The sequence below is a fragment of the Stegodyphus dumicola genome, chromosome 11 (genome assembly GCF_044657685.1).
Source record: "Stegodyphus dumicola isolate Sdum_Otavi_A_Nest chromosome 11, ASM4465768v1".
Lineage (NCBI taxonomy): Eukaryota > Metazoa > Arthropoda > Arachnida > Araneae > Eresidae > Stegodyphus > Stegodyphus dumicola.
In genome coordinates, this window is record NC_140778.1 from 17,950,286 (window position 1) to 17,970,762 (window position 20,477).

Here is a 20,477-nt window from a genome sequence, read left to right on the forward strand (position 1 = left end):
CCAAAATATTTTATCTTTTGCAGAATAGTCGAGGGAAGCTAAAAGGCTGGACTCCTGCGCATTAATGAATCAAACAGAAAACATGTATGCAATAGCTTCTGAATGCTAATATTTAAGCAAATATCCGAGAAGTTTTTTCCTCTTTTCTTATTAACCAGGATAATTATGCAGCTTCGTGTATTATTGGAGCACGTGTAAGACTAACGACGTTTTTGCTTATAGTGGGGGAACATCACAACTGGTGAACACTGGATGTTTGATCCAGATCGAGTCCCCAAACGACATGGGACAGGCGTTCGTGAAGTTAAAAATTATAGAAAACGGCTGATAAAACTATATTAATAATTAATACGTTAAAACATTACAATAATTTATCTTACATGTTTTCGTTGGTTTGCATATAGTGATGGACTGTCGCCAATATCGCGATAAACTGTGTGAACTGGAAACCCTGCTGAAGAGTTAACTGTGTAACTCGCTTATTCTTACACTTACTTTTCTCACTCCTTCAGGAAAGGACAATAATATGACACTCTCTATAATATAACTCATTTTTCAATATGTATTTGGAATACTAATGAATTTTCATCTATTTTTATGTATTAATAAAGAATGTGTTTTGTGATCTTACAATTTCCGTCTACACCTATTTTGGATTACAAGTTAATTAGGTATGATCTCGCTTGATGCTGCGCTGGATACAAGGTAAGAAGAATCATTTTTCTCTCTATATTTATTAATGTGTTGTGAAATTTCCGAGGCTATAAAATGTTTTACAACAGTTTTAACATTTGAAAGTTTAGCAGGAAAACTTTACTATTGCTGAAATATTTTAATTGATATAACCTTTCTGTCGGATTTAAGAAAAGACCTCCTGAATGAAATGAATCCAGCTCCTGAATTCAACTTTTTAAAGCTTTAATAAATGCTTTTTGAAAGTTTTAAAAATCTTGGAACTGCTAATTCTTTTTTACATAAAGAATCAGATTTACGTATGTACTTTTGATTGCATCGTTAGATAAGGACTTTGGAAATTCTTTAAAATGACGTCAATTTGGTATCAATTGTCGAAACATCGTGACACACACTGTAAATCGAAATTGTGAAATAAGTTTTGAAAAGCTTTTTCAATGAACAGCAGTAAAGGAAAAACTAAAATTAATTTGAAAGCCACCGCTCTGCATTTAGTAAGCAGTGCAGTTTGATTTAAATAAATCAACGAAGCAGATCAGCAACTTTTATCTTGTGTTTTAAAATTCATACAGTACAATAGTTTACGAGGAAACTAGTCATTAAACATTTATTTAAAATATTTCATGTAACAAGTATAATTTCAAACTGTAATCATAATTTTAAAAATCCATGGCATTATCGAATCGGAACCTGTTTCGATGTCAGATATATCTCATGAAAAAAATAATTTTTTTTTTTAAATTTAAGAAATAATTTTCTGAAGTATTTGGCAGTCCAATTTGTATAAGTTTCATTTATTTTTTTAAATGTTAGTAAAACGTTATCACAAATTTAAGTGACTCAACTACGTACGGAAAATTGATTCTGAATAAAAAAAATTATCCGTATTCTGTTACATGATTTTTTTCTTAAATTAATTTTTTTAATTAACAAGTCTGTAATCAATGTTTGCACTGATTTAATACCGGAAGTTTCCAGCGATTTCACTGATCATTATACAAGCTTCAATAAGTGCAAAAACTTAATTTTGAAAATAAAATATCCTAATAACGATTGTAAGGCAAAAGGTCATATAATTAGTCTCATCTGTATCCTCAAATCTTTCAATATGATTTCTACGTCAATTTGTAGATTTTCAGATGAGTTCCTTCTGTTCGTTTTTACTGGTAATCAAAATAATGTAAAACTGCACTTAAAGAGATTAAAATTTCTGCAAATTAACTGAATGAAAATATATTCGCTGGTAGAGTAAGATTGCTTCGACGGCCTCTAGGTTCAGATTGCAGAACGGGTATTCTTCATACGGATAATCGAGAATATAGCATAACATTCTACAGATAAGAATGCAAATTCCGTGCTATTTTCATATAATGCATTCATGTTGTCAAATTTATTATGTCTAATCTTATAATAGTATTGTAAATTTATTGCCAATACTAATCATTCCTTGAACATTAAGGCCTCTTGCCACCTTCTCGATGCCTAATGTCAAATGGATAATTCAAACGTGGCCAAAGGAGAAATATTGTCATTTTACAAAAAAAAAAAAAAAAAAAAAAAAAAAAAAAAAAAAAAAAAAACTAGTTTACGTTTTTTTTAAATACCTAGGTTTTCCACTGTTAACTAATATTATGATGCAATAATATGCGAATCATAATTCAAATGAAAATTTGGTGGCTTCATGTCAACCACATGGTATTTTTAACGCTGTGTTTGAGCAAAAACAGAATTGTTTATTTAAGCTATAATAAACATCATACAGTAACATTTTGTTATTGTACATTGTTTTTTATCACCAGTTACGAGCTGAAGATTCGACTTTTCAGCAATCCGTATTGTTGTTTTTATGCTCCTAAAACGTTTTTGTATATAAATAATGGAAATTACAGTTCGGATGATAAGTTCGATAAAACCTCCAGTATTCTGCGATCTTATCCACATGATCAATGGTGCGCCTCAGGTTTACAAGACACAAACATGCATTTACATGTAGGAATGACTTCTGAAATATTTGTTGGAACAAAATTCAAGAGAAAATAAAAAAATAAATGTACGAATAAAAATCTTAATGTTTCATGAAAATGTGCGGGATTTAGATGTAAAGCCTATTTTCATTTCTCTGGTAGACTTGCTAGTAAGTTTCATAAGTCAAAGTTTTTTCTCTTAGTGGGACAGTGGACCTATGAATCGAGCATGGGCATGTAATGTCCAGCAGTGAATACGTGTGTATAGATAGATATATGTACAGATAGATTGAGATAAGTAACTAATAAAGTATTTGACTGATATAAACTTATCATTCAGATCTTTAAAAATGTTCAAATAGTAAAAACATGGTACTGTATGCTTTTACCACTTTACTTATCACGTATAATATTTTCCCCATATGAGGTATTTCTTCTTGATAGAGATAAATAAAACTAGGTTGCTGAATTATTGCATTTTAAAATTCTTTTAATCTTAATTCGTCATAAATAATTTTACTCTGATTAGTCTCACCTCTCTCTATCTTTCTCTCTTTCTTTCTTGTTTGTTTATTATTTCTGTCCATCTATATTCCAGGTTTATATCTTCTATTTGTGTGTTTGACATTTAATTTAACGGTATTTTGCGTTAGATTGAGTAGTTTTAAAATAATTAAATAATTTATATCGATTTAAAATATTCTATTATTAATTTTTCGCGGTAAAATCGTTAATATTCGTCAAATGAAACTAGAGCCTAAAATTTAATTATTTATTAACTGTTTAACTGATTTCCTGCGCCGAGTATAGAAGTCGCTGAACATAGTAGTTCGGTCCTAAGTTAAATCCCCCGAACGCGCTAGCTTCATGGGCGTTTTCGTGGTTTTCGCCATGCGTAACGTGTATACGAGCTAGTTTTTCTTAGACAGTCCTCCACGAATTCATCCATCCCTTTGGGCAGATAGTTTCAGAGGCTTTGCCAAAATCATATAAACCATAAACCAAACCACCTCTCGGAACACTTCCAATTTAACTATGCAGTGACGCGAGTGACCGTTTGCAATTAACAAAATGTAAAAAGCTATTTGGGCTAGGTCGAGAAACAGGCATTTAACATCTGAAGGAAACCCGTCTTTGAGTCTACATGTATCAAACTGATTACTAACACTTCCACGGAATGCCCTTAGGAGATAATTCACTGCATGTTAAGAAAATATAAGAAACATTTGAATTTTTTTTTCAAATAAAAAAATCGAAAAATTAAATGCTTTCTATCGTAAAAAATCTGATGCGGACGCCGCATAACTTCCTTGTACGGCCTATAAAACTATACACACTTTTTCTGCACATCATTTAAACTTATTTTTGGAATTATACTTTTTAACTTGGATAACTGATCCCTAAAAGAAAGTTGAAAATGACACCGAAAATTACAGATTTTCGAATTACATATACTGCTCAAGTTTTGTCGTAAAAGAGTTAATTTCTTCTAATTTTTTTTTTTTTTTTTTTTTTTTTATATATATATATATATATAACGAGTATAAAACATTCCCAAATGTGAGTCTAAGAACAGGAAGACTGCATTAAAATTTCGATTTACTTATTTGTCGAAAAAAAATTTAATTTGACATTGCTAAAACATGAATATTTTCGCTATTTAAAACATTTCGATAAATGGAAGTATATGATTAGTACCAACGATAACGATTGCGAAAAGAAAGGTAGGGTAGAGACTTTTAAGCTGAATAAGATTTATGAGTATATCATATACGTTTGGTACAGCTGTATGCAATATAAAAAGGAGGAGAACAACTGCATGTATATATAGAATATTTCAAACACTCTAGGTTAATCGTTTTTGGAGTTGTGCGAGATACACGCACACAGACATATATATCTACATACGTACAGATGTCGTGGAAAAGGTACCTTTTGAATACATTTTACAATCTATTTTGGAAACAACGAATCCTTTATTCTGTCCTTATGCTATGATACACAAAAAATCGTCTAAATGGATTCAGAATTAAACAAAATGGATATTTTCGCAGTTACGTGATACCTGAAATTTATCGTAATTACAATACTTCCTTTAATCGTTGTAGAAAGATGAAATTTGAGAGCAAAATTTTACAGTTATACTGGTGACTTTAAGAAGTGTTCGTAAAAGAAAGATGGATAACTGAGCACTTCGTAGTAACAGTTCAAACAATAATTAAAAAATGTTCAAAAAAAAGTTCTCTGGAAATTTTTAATAATATTTTAAAATTATTTATACAAATATCTAAATATAAAGTTAAACATAAAACAACCTCTTTAAAGCAACCATTGCCCATTCCAAATCTCGTCTGCCATCCATTTAATCATCTTAGAGAGGCATTGTTTAATATCGATATTTATTTATATTCTCAGAAACAATGGTCGTCTTAGGTGGATAGACGACAAGAGGATTTATTGCTATTGTAATTTTTTGTAAATATTTGAGTTTATATTTTATAGATCTAATTTTAAATTTGAACTTTCGTAATAAATCGTATGAAAATGAATGTGTTGCCGTTAATAATCTATTCAAATGGGTATGATCGCGGAAAGCTGGTAGTTTTCCCTAGCGCACGAACTCACTTTATATTTTTGTGGTTTTCTTAATATATAATGTAAGTACGAGGCATTTTCTGAGAACGTTTACCACAAAGGCTTCCCGATTCTTTGTGGTGATTTATTGGGTTACTGCAAATTACATTAGGCAGATAGCCCTAATGTAATTTGCAGTAACCCAATAAATCCAAATTCCGTGCTGAAATATTACGTAGTTTCCAACCGACATGTTTCACGATAACTAACGAATCGCAGCAACATCCAAACGAGGCTGTATATAAAAGGATTAATTACACTTTTAGGAAGACGAATAAACAGAAATAAAAAAACTTAATTTTTACTCAAAAAGTATCATATTAACAAATTGGTAATTGCTGCATAAACACTTTATAGGTAATGTAATCCAATTACTCATCTTCCGTTTTCTAATGTTTTAAACTATAATTTGCATGAAGAACTGCCAATATAACTTTATAAAAGAAATTAATTCAATAATGACTTTTTAATAGTTAACTACATAAATTTAAATTCCATTGAAAACGTGGCATTAAGTACGTAGTCGTGCATAGCATGAAATTTCTACTTATTTTCAGCTTACGAATGCAAAATTTTCCATCTTGCATTTTTAGCCAAAAAAATTAATAAATCCAAATTTATGAAATATAGAGGTAAAAATATTCTTATTCTTACTCGCGCTTAAAAATCAATCCGCGAATAAGCATTAGTACCTCTTAAACGCGGCCGTCAGGCGACGGTTTCTACTTTACTTTTTAAGGCGATATTTTCGACGATGATGTTTTTAAACTGCGAAGTTTTGAACCGCTTAATTTTCTTCGACGATGTTTTGTACCGCAATGTTCTAGAACTGCGATATTTTTTCCATGCTTTTTTCCTCCATGATGATTTTCTACGGCGAAGTTTTCGCCTTGCTTTGCTTTCCCCTTGAGGATATTTTTCCCGCGATGTTTTGAGCCTGTAATCATGTGTTCATTTGCTGATGAATAAAATTTCAGCTTTTTGTATATTAAACTCGTAAATCTTTTCATAAGGAAACGAATTTCTTTAAAGCATATTATGAGCAATTTAAGTCTTTGTGATTTTTAAATAAGAAAAAAGAAAACATTTATTTTTTTCAGCAGCAACCTTGGGTTCAAAAGTGAAGGCAAACAATTTATGAGTTTGGAACGAACATAAAAATATTTGACATTTAGAAAATGTGTAATAACTATTCATAAGTTTCTCTAACTTCTGCATTTCGAGGTGATCTACCCTACTTTGCTCATCTATCCATTTTTGCTCAGATCAGAACGTTATACAAATTTACACTCAGTGTGGCAGAGCTTAAAAGTAGGAATTTAGCTCGTCTAGTGGAATGATCGCCACTGTTTCAATACAAGGATGTTCTTGCTAAATCCACCTCAGGAAAGAAATTATATAGTGGCTGTGTTACTCGTAAGCTATGTAAGAGTTAACAGTATTGAAAACCGATAACATATTTAAGTTTGAATAAAACTTTGTATTTATAGATATTTGAAATATAACTACAAGAAAAATAGCTTCGTCCTGGTCATAATATTTTTATTACAAAAAAATCATAGTTTTAGATTTTTATTATGTATTTTGTTATAAACCAAAAGAGCGACTCAACACTTATTTAGATTTTCACTAAACTTGCTTTATAATATAAAGAAATTGCTGTTAAGGGCACTATTTCTTCAAAAGGTTAAGATAATTTTGAACGTTAGTTGTTAGGTTGAGTGTTCACATTTTTACAGGTTGTTTTCCTTCGTAATAAAGTTTGCTCAACTCATGTTAATACAGTTTGCAAATTAGGCTCCCAGAAGGTTTGCAGTCTCTCAGGTTACCAAAACGAATGCGATTGCTAGATAATATTTTTTTGCTTATATTGGGGTATCCAGAAGCAGCCGAGTGGTAAATTTGTGAACATCGGTAGTTTGATCCATGCCAAATCACAACTAGAAAGAGGATGGACCTTCGTGAGGTTAAAAAATATAGATAATTTGCTGACAAAACTCTTTTAACTCTTAACACCTGGAACTTAGATGTTTTAGCATTTGAAAGGTTTATCAGAAAGACTTTACGGTTATTTAAATTCTCATATAGATAAAACCTTCCTGTGGGGCTTTAGAAAAGCGTTCCTGAATGAAACATAATTAAAATTTTAAAAGCATAAATAATTTTTTACTAAGCATATTTTTTATTAAATAAGAAAGGAAGCGTAAAGCTTAACCTGCAGTTGGGACCCCCAAGATAAGCAATTTTCAAACTGCTAATTTTGTTTCACTTGAGGAACATGCATTAAACCTTAATATCGAGAATATACCTCTAGATAAGGATTTTAGAATTTCGTTGAATCTCTGTCAAGTTTATTGTGTTGGATTACTGATGTGTTGGATCATCGTCAAACAAGCACTAAATCAAATTCCTGAGTTACGTCCCTGATAACTTTTCCAGGTAACGGGAAACCGAAGAAAACATTCAAGTACAAAACTAAACAGAAGAAATGAGAACAAGAATTTATTCGAAAGCCACCGCTCTGCCTACAAGAAGCAACGCAGGTTCCTTTAAAAGGTTTCAGGAGTACTCTGGTGATTTATAAAGGCGTATGCAAGTATAAAATACATAGAGCGCAAGATGGTACGAAAAAACTGGTAAGTAACGATTAGTTGTAACATTCTTCATAATAAGTACCTTCTCAAGCTCTAAACGTAATTTTGAGAATCCATATCATCATGGAACTATAGCATTTCGGCTGCCCTGCTCCGAGGAACTTAATCTCACTACAGGTCGACTCTACCTTTGGGCACGTCGTGGAGGTTCAACCTCCACTATTGCCCTCCAGTAGAGCCGCGCACCACCTGGATAAGACACCAGGCAGCACCGGTCGTCTAATGCTCCTGCCAGTCGCTCGGGCGAGCCCGTCGCAGCGGGACATTACCCAGCGACCCCGGGGGATAACCCCCGGGTTACTAGCACCACGCCGCGCTAGGACATGCCAGACTCCGAGGCCGGTCAATGAGTGACCTTTCCCAGAGCCTTCAGAACCACCAAGTTCATAGATTTTATACCCCCGTGGCCGAGACTGCCTAGGTACAGATCCTAGCCAGTAGTTTCGCAGAATTCTCTACGTCGACCCCCGGGGGGGATATCATCATGGAAGCGAAACCTGTTTCCATGACAGATGCATTTCATGAAGAAATTTGAAATTTTTTAAGTTTGAAAAACTAAATTTCCGAAGTATTTGACAGTCCCACCTGCATACGTTCCATTCATTTGCTTCAGAGATACTAAAGGGTTGTAACAGATATTCTTATAAAGGTTTACACATAAATGTCGATTAATGAACAATAATATCAGACATTTGTTTAGAAAGAGAAATTTGATTGAACAGAAATTGAAACAGATAATTGAGATTTCTTGCGCAACAAAGTTTCAGTTTTAAAAATTTTATATTAATATCTATATGTATGACATAATTTACGTGAATGAACTAAATACGGAAATATTATTCTGACTGTGAAACAAAATTGATCTGCAATGTGTTACAAGATTTTGTTCAATTTAATATTTTTAATCTACACGTCTGCAATCGATTTGTGGACCAGATTTTAATGATCCGTATGCTAGATGAAATAAAAGTAAAACATAATTATGAAAATAAAATATGCTATCAACGATTTTAATGCCAAGTCGTAAAAACAATAAACTATGCATGTTCAAATCTTCGAATACGTTTTGTATTACAGTTTTTAAATTTTCAGAGCGGTTACTCGTGTTCATTTTTTATGGTAATCAAACTAATGTAAAAATGCACTCAAAACGTAAAATCTTAAAATATCTTCAAATTCTTTCCTCAAAATTTAATGCTATAATGATTAACGGAATGCAAAATATATTCGCTGGCCGCGTAAATGGTTTCGAAGGCCTCCAGTTTATAGAAAGACCACAGGTTTATAGGATTAGTATTTCTTTCGTACTTAGAAATGCTAATTCGTAACAGAGATTCAGTCTGGTAGGTAATGGATTCTATTATGCTGTATCATCAGCTCAGAAATCACATTCCTTTTATTAACTTGAGGTAGCGCAAACCGCCCGGGAAACTAATTTGCAAACTGTGTCCCCTTGAGTTCGGTAAAACGTATTCCAAAGTTGAATTATCTGTGAACAGTCAACCTTACGACTAACATGTAAACTTTTCTTAACCTAATGGAAAACTAAGGCGTTTGACAACTATTTAACTGCAATCAAAAAGTGAGTTTGATGAAATCCAAATAAATTTCATTAAGCTATTCTTGTGGTTTATAATGGAAGATCTAACAGTGATCTAAAACGATCACTTGCTGAAATAAAAGTAGTTGTTGATTTTACAGATCTATTGGAATCAAATCAAGCCCACGAAATTCATTGTGGCAATAAATCATGATTACTCCTATCGTTGGAAATAAGCTGGTGCCCCATACAGGTAATAACAGGACACTGTTGAGTTCTGCCCCCAGTTTTAAAGAAGAGCACCTCGGGGGGGGAGAGAATTCGAGGATATCCCACTTTTTTCCCTTAACACATTTCGGGGACTTTCGGTCTCCGGTTATTTAGAGAGCCCTAACGGCTAACATGAAAAATTATCTTAACTTGTTGTAAAACTAATGCCCTTGACAACTATTTAACTGTAATTAAAAATAGAGTTTGATAAAATCCAATTAAATTTCATTAAACTATCTAGTGGTTTATAAATAAAAGATGTAACACTGATCTAAGATGACTTGTAATAAAAGTACTGAAGGATGAGGTTGTTTTCTGTTATAGTTAAATTTCAAATATTTAAAAACACAAATCTTTGTTGAAAGTTAAAAATGTTATCAGCTACATTACTGTTAAAGCTACATTACCGAGGTTTATGAGTTAGATAATCATACTAATAGATTACAGAAATTTTCTAAATGTGTAATTACTTTATGCTCGTCCGAAACTCAGAATTTGTTTACCTTCATTTTTTAACTCGAGAATGCAGCTGGAGATAAATGAATGATTTTCTTTATTTAGAATGCTCAAGGGCTTAAAATTATCATAATATGCTGCGAATAAATTTGCATCTGCATGACAAGAGTTACTCTTTTAATTTGCTAAAAGAATGCTTAGCTTTCATTCGTCAAAAAACGAACAGATCCCTCTTCCAACAGATTTCACCCGGCGACAATCAAAGTAATTGTTCTACCTGAATTACAGAGCTTCGAGAACATAATGGCTTGCAGATTGTAGACTTACGCAAATGTCTGAATACGTATAACATTATAGAGCTCACATAATAATTGAGCTAAATTTCTGTGATTCAAATTTAAAGTAAATGTTGATTAGAGTTATAAGCTTCAGATTTTGTAGTAGAAAATTTTTCAAATAAATTTTCTCGCAAATTTAACTAATATAAGATTTAAATATATTTAAAGACAATATATAAGGTGGTATGAGCAAATACGAATAGAACACTTGAAAAGTAGGTGTTAGTGAAAATTATATTATATAAAAGAACTGCTGCATCAGATAAAATTATCGTGTAAAAGTTAGATTATATAGTGAAATGTTTCCACGTCTGGAATTATTTATTATCATGTACCTTAGGATTAATTTTTCAAGGAGCCGGCAAAATTACACGAACCTATAATACTTCCGGCAATACGATGATAAGTTGACGTTGAATTTTAAACAGAAATTTTTTATACTCTTTTATACTCTTCCGAAACTCAGAATTTCTATGACTTCATTTTTGATCCTAAGATTACAGCTGGAAATGAATGAAAATTTTATTTATTTGAAAAGCTCAAGAATTCAATAATCGTATGCCTACTTTCATATTTACATATGTCTATATTGGGCGAGTTGTTATTTTTTCGATGACCTTCAATCTACGTAGAACAATTAATTTGATTGTTTGTGTGGGATGTATGTTACAAAGGGAATATAAACATTTGTTGACGAATAAAATTTTAGCATTCTTTTCTGAAAAGGAATGCTTAGTTTTGCTTCATCAACAAGTAATCTCTTATTTGAGGTCTCGGTTCAGCCTTTGGAGTAGATAAACTTTGGAATATATTATCTAGGTATATTTAATTAGTATATGTTTTAAATATATTTAAACATAAAATATAAGACAGCATGTATGATGGAAATTAAAAAATAACGAAAATTATGTTTAAAATTTGTGAATTTATTTTGTAATCCAGAAAGAAATTGTATAAGCTAAATATGATATTTGGGAAAAAATCCGAAACAATCTCTCGATAATTTTGCTTAAGAGAAATTTTCGAGGTTGTTTCTCAGAATAGTTTTTCTACACTTCAATATGGTTTTAAAGATTTTTTTTTTAGAATGGGACGAATCTAGAGACTTTAACTAAAGCGACGCAATTGGTTAAATTCTACTTCTTCATTCAAACTGAGATTAATAATGAACTTTGTAAAAACTTATATATCAAATTATCCTTAATATCACAGTCACTTAAGTCAGTTTAATCGCAGATGCTTAAAAAAGTGTTAACAGCCGTAGAATTTCCATGTAAGCTCGTTTTTAACCTTTATTTAAAACGTTTTCGGAATTCAAATGAAGTGAAATGAAATGAATGATGAGACAGTTATTTAAATAATTGCCTAATTTATGCTTCAGTGAAGTTGTTATTCTAGTAATCATCTTAATTTTTTTTTTCATGTTCTGCAAAATTTCAAAACATGCTTACCTTACCTACCAGGCACTTTGGTACTTTGGTCGAGCCTATTGGTCATTCAGCAGTCTCATCACCAAGAACTTTGCCAAGGGAGCACCAGAAGTGCAGAATTACACTCGCTAAAAAAGGGAGTTCCGTTTTTTCTAGAGTGATATTTTTTCTCTTTTAACTCTTTGTTAAATTAAATTATCCATCGATTTGCTACATTAACTTATCTTTTCGTTGCATGTAATTATTCCGTTTTATTTTCTCTACTTACTAAACAAATAAAATGTATCATTATAAGCATTAAATTTGCATGATATTAGCAAAAAGCGAGCTTCTTTTCGGAGCAAGCGGTCAAAATTATCGCTGATCGTAGCAACAGGTGTACGGAAAATTCCGTAATGCTGGTGTTAAATTGTTTCTTCTGCTTGCCGATCCCCGCAAAAATTATCAGGACGTAATTGAGAATATGGTTTAGAGCGTATTTCAAAATCATTCAACACTTCGCAGAATTTAAATTTATTCTTCAATTCTTATTTAGAGATACATTCTCAATATTAAGCAAAAATGCGCATTCTTAAAGTGAAACAAATAAACAAAGAAAAAAAAACAATTAACAGTTTGAAGATTTTGAAATTTTTCAAAAAACAAAATTGACTGAGGCTTTGAAGCGTTGAATTATATTTCATTCAGGTACGCTTATCTAAACTCCCTTAGGAAGGTTTTATCCACATATGTATTTAAATAACTGTAAAGACATTCCCATAAACTTTCAAATTCACGTTATATTTACAAAATGTTTCAAAAACATTTTGTAAATATAACGTGTTAAGTATTATAATAATTTTGTCAGCAAATCCTGTACATGTCTTAAATTCACGAAAATCCGTCTTATTTTTTTGGTGTGTTTCGACCTGGACCAAACTACCAATCTTCAGCAATTTTACCCTTTGGCTTCTGATGGGTTCTCCCACTACAAGCAAAAAGGCCCAATCATTTTATTTTTCAGGTACTCCAATAGTACACGAATCTGCATATTTGTCCTGGCAAATAATCAAAGAAACAAACTTCTCATACTAAAATAATCGCTGGAATACAGGCATTCAGCAGCTGCAGCATAGAGGCTTTTGGTTTGAGCCAAGTTTTATATTATTTGATTACCCTTAAAAACGAACATGAATAATACCTCTGAAAAATCTACAAAGTGTGACATAAATTTTATTAAAAGATCTAAAGATACAGATTTGATTATTTATATGACTTGAGTTTACAGTTGTCCTTAGAATATTTTATTTCAGAAATATGTTTTACTTCAATTGCAGCTTGTGTAATGATGACCGAAGTCTCAGGGAAGTTCGGTCATTAAAACAGTGCACACATTGATTACAGACATGTTGATTAAAATAATTAAATTTATAAAAATCGTCTTGTAAGAAAATGCAGATTAGCTTTTTGTACAGTGGCAATCCATTTTCCGTACCTAGTTGAGTCGCTTAAATTATGCCAGACTTGTAGAGATTACTATAAAAGTAATATAAATTAAAATGGATTAGTATTCTCGTTCATTGCTACCAATCAAGTTAACACTTACCTCTGAGAAAGTTTTAAGAAAATTTGTAACTTTTTAACAAGTGAATACACCGTATGCAGGTTTGGCTCTCAAATAATTCGGAAATTTAGTTCTTCAAATTTTAAATTTCTTCATGAAATGCATCTGGCATGGAAAGCGATTTCAATTCGATGCTGCCATGGATTTGTTTTCAAATTACACTTACCGATTAAGATTGTAATTTATGAAAAATTCATATACAGATTTTAACTTACTAGTTGTTCGATATACTCTTGCAGTACATGTAGCTTATGATCATCACAAACTCTATCATTAGTATTTTTTCACAGTTTTTTAAATGAAACTGGATTGTCTATTTTCGGAACAGCGGGGGCTTTGGAATTAAATTAGAGTTTTTTTGTTTGTTGTTTTGTTTGTTTATTTTTGTTTCTACTATTTGCTTTCGTACTTGAATTGTTTCTTCTGCAACATCATGATGCAAAATTGAGGGATTCTTAAAGAAATTCTAAAATCCTTGTGTAGGGATGGATTTTCAAGAATATACGTGTAACAAAATCAAGAGACAAAATAACATTTCAAACGTTTCACTAACAGTTGCATTTTGAAGTATTCTATCCTTTGCGCATGTCAGAATTTTGAGTAAGATCAGTTATACATATTTAACTATGAGAGAAACCGGCCTGATCTTGGTCATTTTATTTCTATCACACCCCAACTGGGATAGCAGCTAGCGACGCTCGCTGCTGCACCCAAGTGCCTGGTTTCGAATCCCGGAGAAACCATGGAGTGCTTGCCGCATGTGCACTTTAAATATAGAACGAGATGAAAATTCTGTAGAGGAAATGTTGGGAGTGGAAGAGAGATGACAGACTCTCCGTTCTGTCGCCCCGCGTTGCTGTCCTTTAAAATTTTGGGTGGTAAGTCATACTATCACCTATATGGAACACAAGGCACTTTGCAAATAAGGTTGACACGCTGTTTGCGCTATCTGAGGTTAACAAAACCAGCGTGATTTCCGAGCTGATGATTCAACATAGTAGCGACAATATTCTAGACTGAAACTCTATTAAGAATTAGTATTTAATAGTACAAAAAGCACTAATCCTATAATTCAGTGGCTTGAGAAACTAGAGGCCGTCGAAGCAATCTTACGCCGTCAGTGAATACATTTTTCCTTCAGTTAATTATCATTATTATGATTTAAATATCATGGCACGAATTTTGAGAAATTTTAAGGTTTTACTGGTTTGAGTCCACTTTTATATACTTTATTATATTTATACCATTAAAAAACATAAATGCGTAACTTTTCTGAAAGTTTACAAACTCTGATATAAATCTTCATTAAAAGATATGAAGTTACAGATTTGATTATTTATATGACAATGCATTAAAATCATTGCTAACATATCTTACTTTCGTAGTTTTGCTTTACCTATATTGTAGCTTGTATAATGTCGATTGTATAATCAAGTCCCAAAATTTAGCAGAAAAAGTGTAGTTATGAAATGCAGATGAAGTTTTTCACAGTTCGTTTTTCCGTATTTAGTTGAGTGTCCTAAATTACATCAAACATGTGTAGATTAGTACTAAACATTAAAACTGGGGATTACTTGCGCAGGAAACCTCAAAAATATTTCTTTTCATTTTTAAAAAAAAATGCATGACATTCTTGTTCATTGATACCGATCAGCATTACCATTTACATCTGATAACTTTTTTTTAGAAAATCTGTAAAAACACTTTATTAATTTTAAACGAATAAATGCAGCTTATATAGGTTCGACTGTCAAATACTTAGGGAACTTAGTTCTCCAAATTCCAATAATATTTTAAATAATTTTTAGTAAATGCATCTGACATGAAAACTGGGTTCGATTTGAGGTTAATATGAATTTTTAAAATTGTAATTGCAGTTTGAGATACCTATTACTAAAACATTTATATCCAATTTGTTAATTACTGGTTTTTTCGTATGGTCCTGCGTTATATGTGTTTTAAAATTAGAATAAAGTGCGTTTGTAGTTCATGCGTTATGACGTGTGCTTTTTAAGAAAACTGCTTGCCTACCTTAGGCTGAGTGGTGGCTTTGGTATAAATTGTAAATCCCTTGTTTTTCTGTTGCGTTTTGTACTTAAAAAAAACCTGCGCTTTGTGTCGTCCCTTTTCTTTTTACAGCAGAAGCAGTTTGAAATTATCACGTTACCGCCCAGTGATCTACTTATAGATCAGCTACTAGAACACCCACTGATAATAATATCTTTTAATCACTTTTTGTGATTGGTTGATCAAGCTCAAGAATACGTACATACAAAATACTAAAAAGAAACTCAATGCCCAGTTTAAATTAAAATTCGACAGCTCAATAATTATCACTCACTTACACTTCTTTCCGACTGAGCAGATAATTTTTACTTTGATGCTCTCTTTCAGCCACTCAAAACGCTTCCCAAGTGATGCTCCACCCATATGAGTGGCAATGCAATGCGGAACTTGAAACAACGTCTCCTCAGAGAATCTTTCTACTTGATTATGCGAAAGACCTGCATCAACTCACATATAATTCCTTAAAATACTTTGAGTGTCATAATTGCTATTTTCTAGTTCAACACATTCGTACTCATTTATGCTCAGACATATTTCAGCTAGGAGATCACTAAAGACATAGTACGGGATTGCGCTGACGCGTGGAAGCTCGCTTCGCGAACTGAGTTCGCCTGAGTCGTCTGAATTTAACCGAGTGATGCTTCACAGCACAGCTTCCGATTTTGCATCCAACGTGAAAAGAATTAAACTTTTCACCATCAACAATGCCTCAGTACAATTATATGTTCTACATTTTCAATACCTCTTTGACGTTCTTAGCAGTCTAATGTGTAACGCCTGATTGTACTAAGTGTTACTCTGAATACCTGCACGAGTATTTCCGTGGAAAATTCGAGAACTCTGAAATCATTCTTTTCATAAAATAAATTTTATCAACCTCTCAACGAAATTGTTTGCATTCAGTCTATTGCGAACCCCTATGCGAGCTGCAATTTTGTGAGAAATTTTGGGTTTTTTGTATGTGTGGCCAACCTTAGCTATTGCATAAATGCAAACCCAAAGAATAATATTGACGTAGATATATATTATATACACGTAGATTAGTCAGAAATTTAATTGCTTCCCTTCGTAGAAATTTTCTTGCAAAGTTTTCGGGTTTTGCCAGTTCAGACGTTTAGCTCTATCGTGTGACATAGTGGCTTTCACAATGCAATTTTAGTTTATCTGATAATCAGTCGTAAACGTGTCTCGGCAGCTGCAAGTGGCGTCCAGATTGAAAATGTGTGCAGTGATTCGTTTTTTGTAGACTAAAAGAAATGTGAAATTTATCGGCAGTTGTATAATGAAAATTTCAGTTTATGGTGAAAATGCAGTGTCACGTCAAGCTACCACGAAGTGGTGCAACGTGTTTGAGAACCGGACGTGCAGATATTGACGACGCTGAGCGCGAGAGAACACTATCAACTGCCACAAAATCTCAAATTGTTGCTCGAGTGAATGAATGCATTGTTACTAAGAGACGCATTACAGTAGCGAAATCTATGAACGGGTTATTTTTATGGAAGCGTTCATAAAATTAATGCCGATTAGCTTGAATTTCATAAAGTTTGTACCCGATGGGTGCCTCGTCTACTGATGGAGGAAAATAAAGGAAGCGTTTTGAAGGTCCGCTGAAATTTCTGCGACGTTACGAAAAGGAAAGAAATGAGTTTTCTGTCGAAACTATGACCAGAGATAAGTCTTCTCAATTCTACAGCTCGCCTTACATGCATCGTTCGTAAGAGATGTGCTATGTTATAGCAGTAGTTTTATGCTTAGAACTTTTGTCATTCCTCGACATTTAGACGCACCTCCGCTACTTCTCAGTAAATTCTCAAAAAACTAGTTACTGGATGGAGGAAGGTAGCCACAGTCCAGGTACTCCGCTGTTCGCACTACTCAAAGAAGCTTGATGAGTCTTGGATTCACCACTTCTCATCACCTCCGTCGAGTACAAGCATTCCACTTTCCCGACTCGAAAAATGTGTGCAACTGTTCCAGCTGATCGAGAAGCAATGTTGACGCTGTTTTTCGGCAGAGAAGGTTTGGTGCATACAGAGTTCATAACGAGGAATACGAAAATTAATCTTCTTATTATGAAACACTAAAACGATTCGGACAATCACTTAAAAATCGACGGCCGGGTGAACTTTCGAAAGGCATTGTGTTCCTGCATAAGAATGCAAGGCCGAATGCAACAAAACAATCGTTCGACCTCCTGTAAAGGTTTAGGTGGGAAATGTGGGATCACCCACCGTATAGCTCATACCTATTTACCGTGTGACTTCCATGTTTTTCGTGGCATAAAAGAAGAACTTCCAAAGCAACGATACCAGTTGCATGACGAGATGAAAGCTGCAACACAATAATAGTTATCGGGCATTGGACGGGATTTCTTTGCAGAAGGCATCGAAAAACTTATACCACGCCTCGACAAATGCTGAAACAACCGAAGTAATTGAGTTGAAAATTAGGCTTTGAATGAAACTTTAAGATACAAATAAAGGTATAAAATTTCTATCCAGTTTTTATTCCTTAAGCGACGAAACTAGCTTTTTGACTGATCCTCGTATTTATATATATATCAAATTTTTTTTTTTATTATTTTAGAAGAAAATTATTCCATTATTTTTCTATGCAATATGTTGCTGAAAATTAATCAGTTGCAGATAAGAAATAAGAAATTTAGAACGAAATCCACAAAGACTCAAAAGAAATGAAATGCAATACCAGAAAAATTTACAATTGCCATAAACATGCAAAAATAAACGAAAAGTCACCAAACCAGAAGAAAACTTAGAGTCACCAAGCTCCTCCTCGACGCAAAAGACATATACAGAAACACACCTATATATGAAAAATCCCGAAGTCAAATAAAGCAAAAGGAATTAGACACTTTTTGAAAGTGTCGTTGAGCAGGAGCTCAAAAGTTTCGAGTGAATTGCTATAATTAAATAATTTTGTATGAACAGAAACGCAGTGGTTTTCCAAGGAAAAGACTTTCTCTTGATAATTGTTGAATTAGATTTTGATTACATTCCTCTACCAATTTAATTTTTTATTTAATTCGTATTTCCAATTTGTATCAATAAGTTTTTTTTCGTTTGGGATTATTGGTTGTTTTTTTTTTACTTATTTATTTATTTATAGGCAATTTTGAATTTTACTGATATTCTCTTTCATTGCTTTTGAATCTTCGTGGGTATGGTTCTAAATTTGTTACTTCTTATATATAGAAAGATAGATGCTTTTGATAATTATACAGATATATAGATATTTTACCAATTTAAATTTTTATTTAATTCGTATTTCCAATTTGTATCAATCATTTTTTTCGTTTTGGGGATTATTGGTTGTTTTCTTTTCTTATTTATTTATTTATAGGCAATTTTGAATTTTACTGATATTCTCTTTCATTGCTTTTGAGTCTCCGTGGGTATGGTTCTAAATTTCTTACTTCTTATATATAGAGAGATATATGCTTTTGATAGATATACAGATATATAGATATTTTTACATGCGTACGGTTTGCAATATAGTGAAAGAACACAGGTCCGATGATAAGTTGATAAAATTTATTTCTATCAAAGAAACACTTTAGATATCTGTATCTTTCCACAGAAATAGTTGTAGGACTATTTCTAATATCACAGAGTGCAATCAATTAAACCAAACGCAATATATTTTTATATATTGCAGTATATTTTTATATATTATATATATTTTTATATATTGCAATATATTTTTATATAACGCAATATATTTTATATATATTTTTATATCTCTGAAGACAAATCTAAGCCGGAGATAGTTCTCGGAATTCGTGTTGAGCTAACAGCTGACAACAACTAAGAGCAGATGCTTTCACCAGCCTTACATAGTTCGCATCTGGCTACCGAGATATTTCTAATTCCTTTTGGTTCCCGAAATTACTGGAAGGCAATATGAGAGTAGAATTACGGTTGCAGGAAATATGTTGATGAATTACATTTATTCAATACAATATCTTCTATGGTAATACAGGGACCGGACCAAATTGTTCTTAAATGCTCACCAAGTTTTGACGATTTCTGGCCAAACTACTAAGATGCCCATTTGTTCATTGTTAATGGACTTGCACTGTATTTTTACCTTTCCAGTATATCTTACTACTTTAGGTATTTCACGTTATATTATACAAAAGAAATATAACAATTTTACATGTAATTGCATTAAAATCATTTATCTATATACAAAATCTGTAACAATATATACATATTGTTCAGCAAAGCCCAGCTGCGGTAAGCTGGATTCCTCGCAAAAGGAGTTAAGGGTTGCCAGAAAGTGCCAAGGAAGGACAGGGTTACCGGATTTGCCTCGCAGACGCCCATTTGGTGGCAGAAATGTCGATATGCTAAAGACGGAGAGAGAACATTCTAGAACGAATTCTTACCGGTCTTCCCGAGAATCCACTCTTGGTGGTCTTCTCGAAGGCAGGTCAAAAGCTATAAATGCACTGCCTGTACGTGGAGTAGCCATTGATCGTGAAAAGTATCTTGAATGTGTTGAGTTCAGTATTAGTGTTTTGAGTTCAGACATTAGCTTGAGAGCGATCAGCCGAGTTGGGAGCTGTACTTTAGTGCTTTGCCATGAAACTGTCTTCACCGTTAAAGCCTGATAGCCCGAAGGCTGTGTTACTGATTGTTTCAACGTATTTATCGTATTTTTTCGACGGCTGTAAACGTGCCCTTTGGAATCTCCTGCATAATACTGACGAATAAATTGCGGTTTTCATTCTTCATCAAAAGGTGTCATCCATCACTCCCAATCCAAAAACCCGTAGAATGCAACAGTTTGTAGCATAGATAAG

General features: G+C 32.7%; 1 protein-coding gene across 2 annotated transcripts in view; it reads left to right on the forward strand.

The window, feature by feature from the left end:
- Positions 1-265: 265 nt before the first annotated feature.
- The window catches only part of LOC146993816 (protein FAM200C-like), a 133,802-nt gene continuing 113,590 nt past the window's right edge, over positions 266-20,477 (forward strand). Inside the window, exons 1-2 of one of the 2 annotated variants that reach the window (XR_015043811.1) lie at positions 266-705; positions 7,731-7,919. Coding sequence is in view for 1 of the 2 variants with exons in the window: in XM_085826406.1 (XP_085682532.1) it covers positions 674-705 (32 nt within the window). In the remaining variant the exon portion in view is untranslated. Of the gene's footprint in view, positions 706-7,730; positions 7,920-20,477 lie in introns of those variants that run through there. The other variant, XM_085826406.1, reaches the window with a different exon arrangement.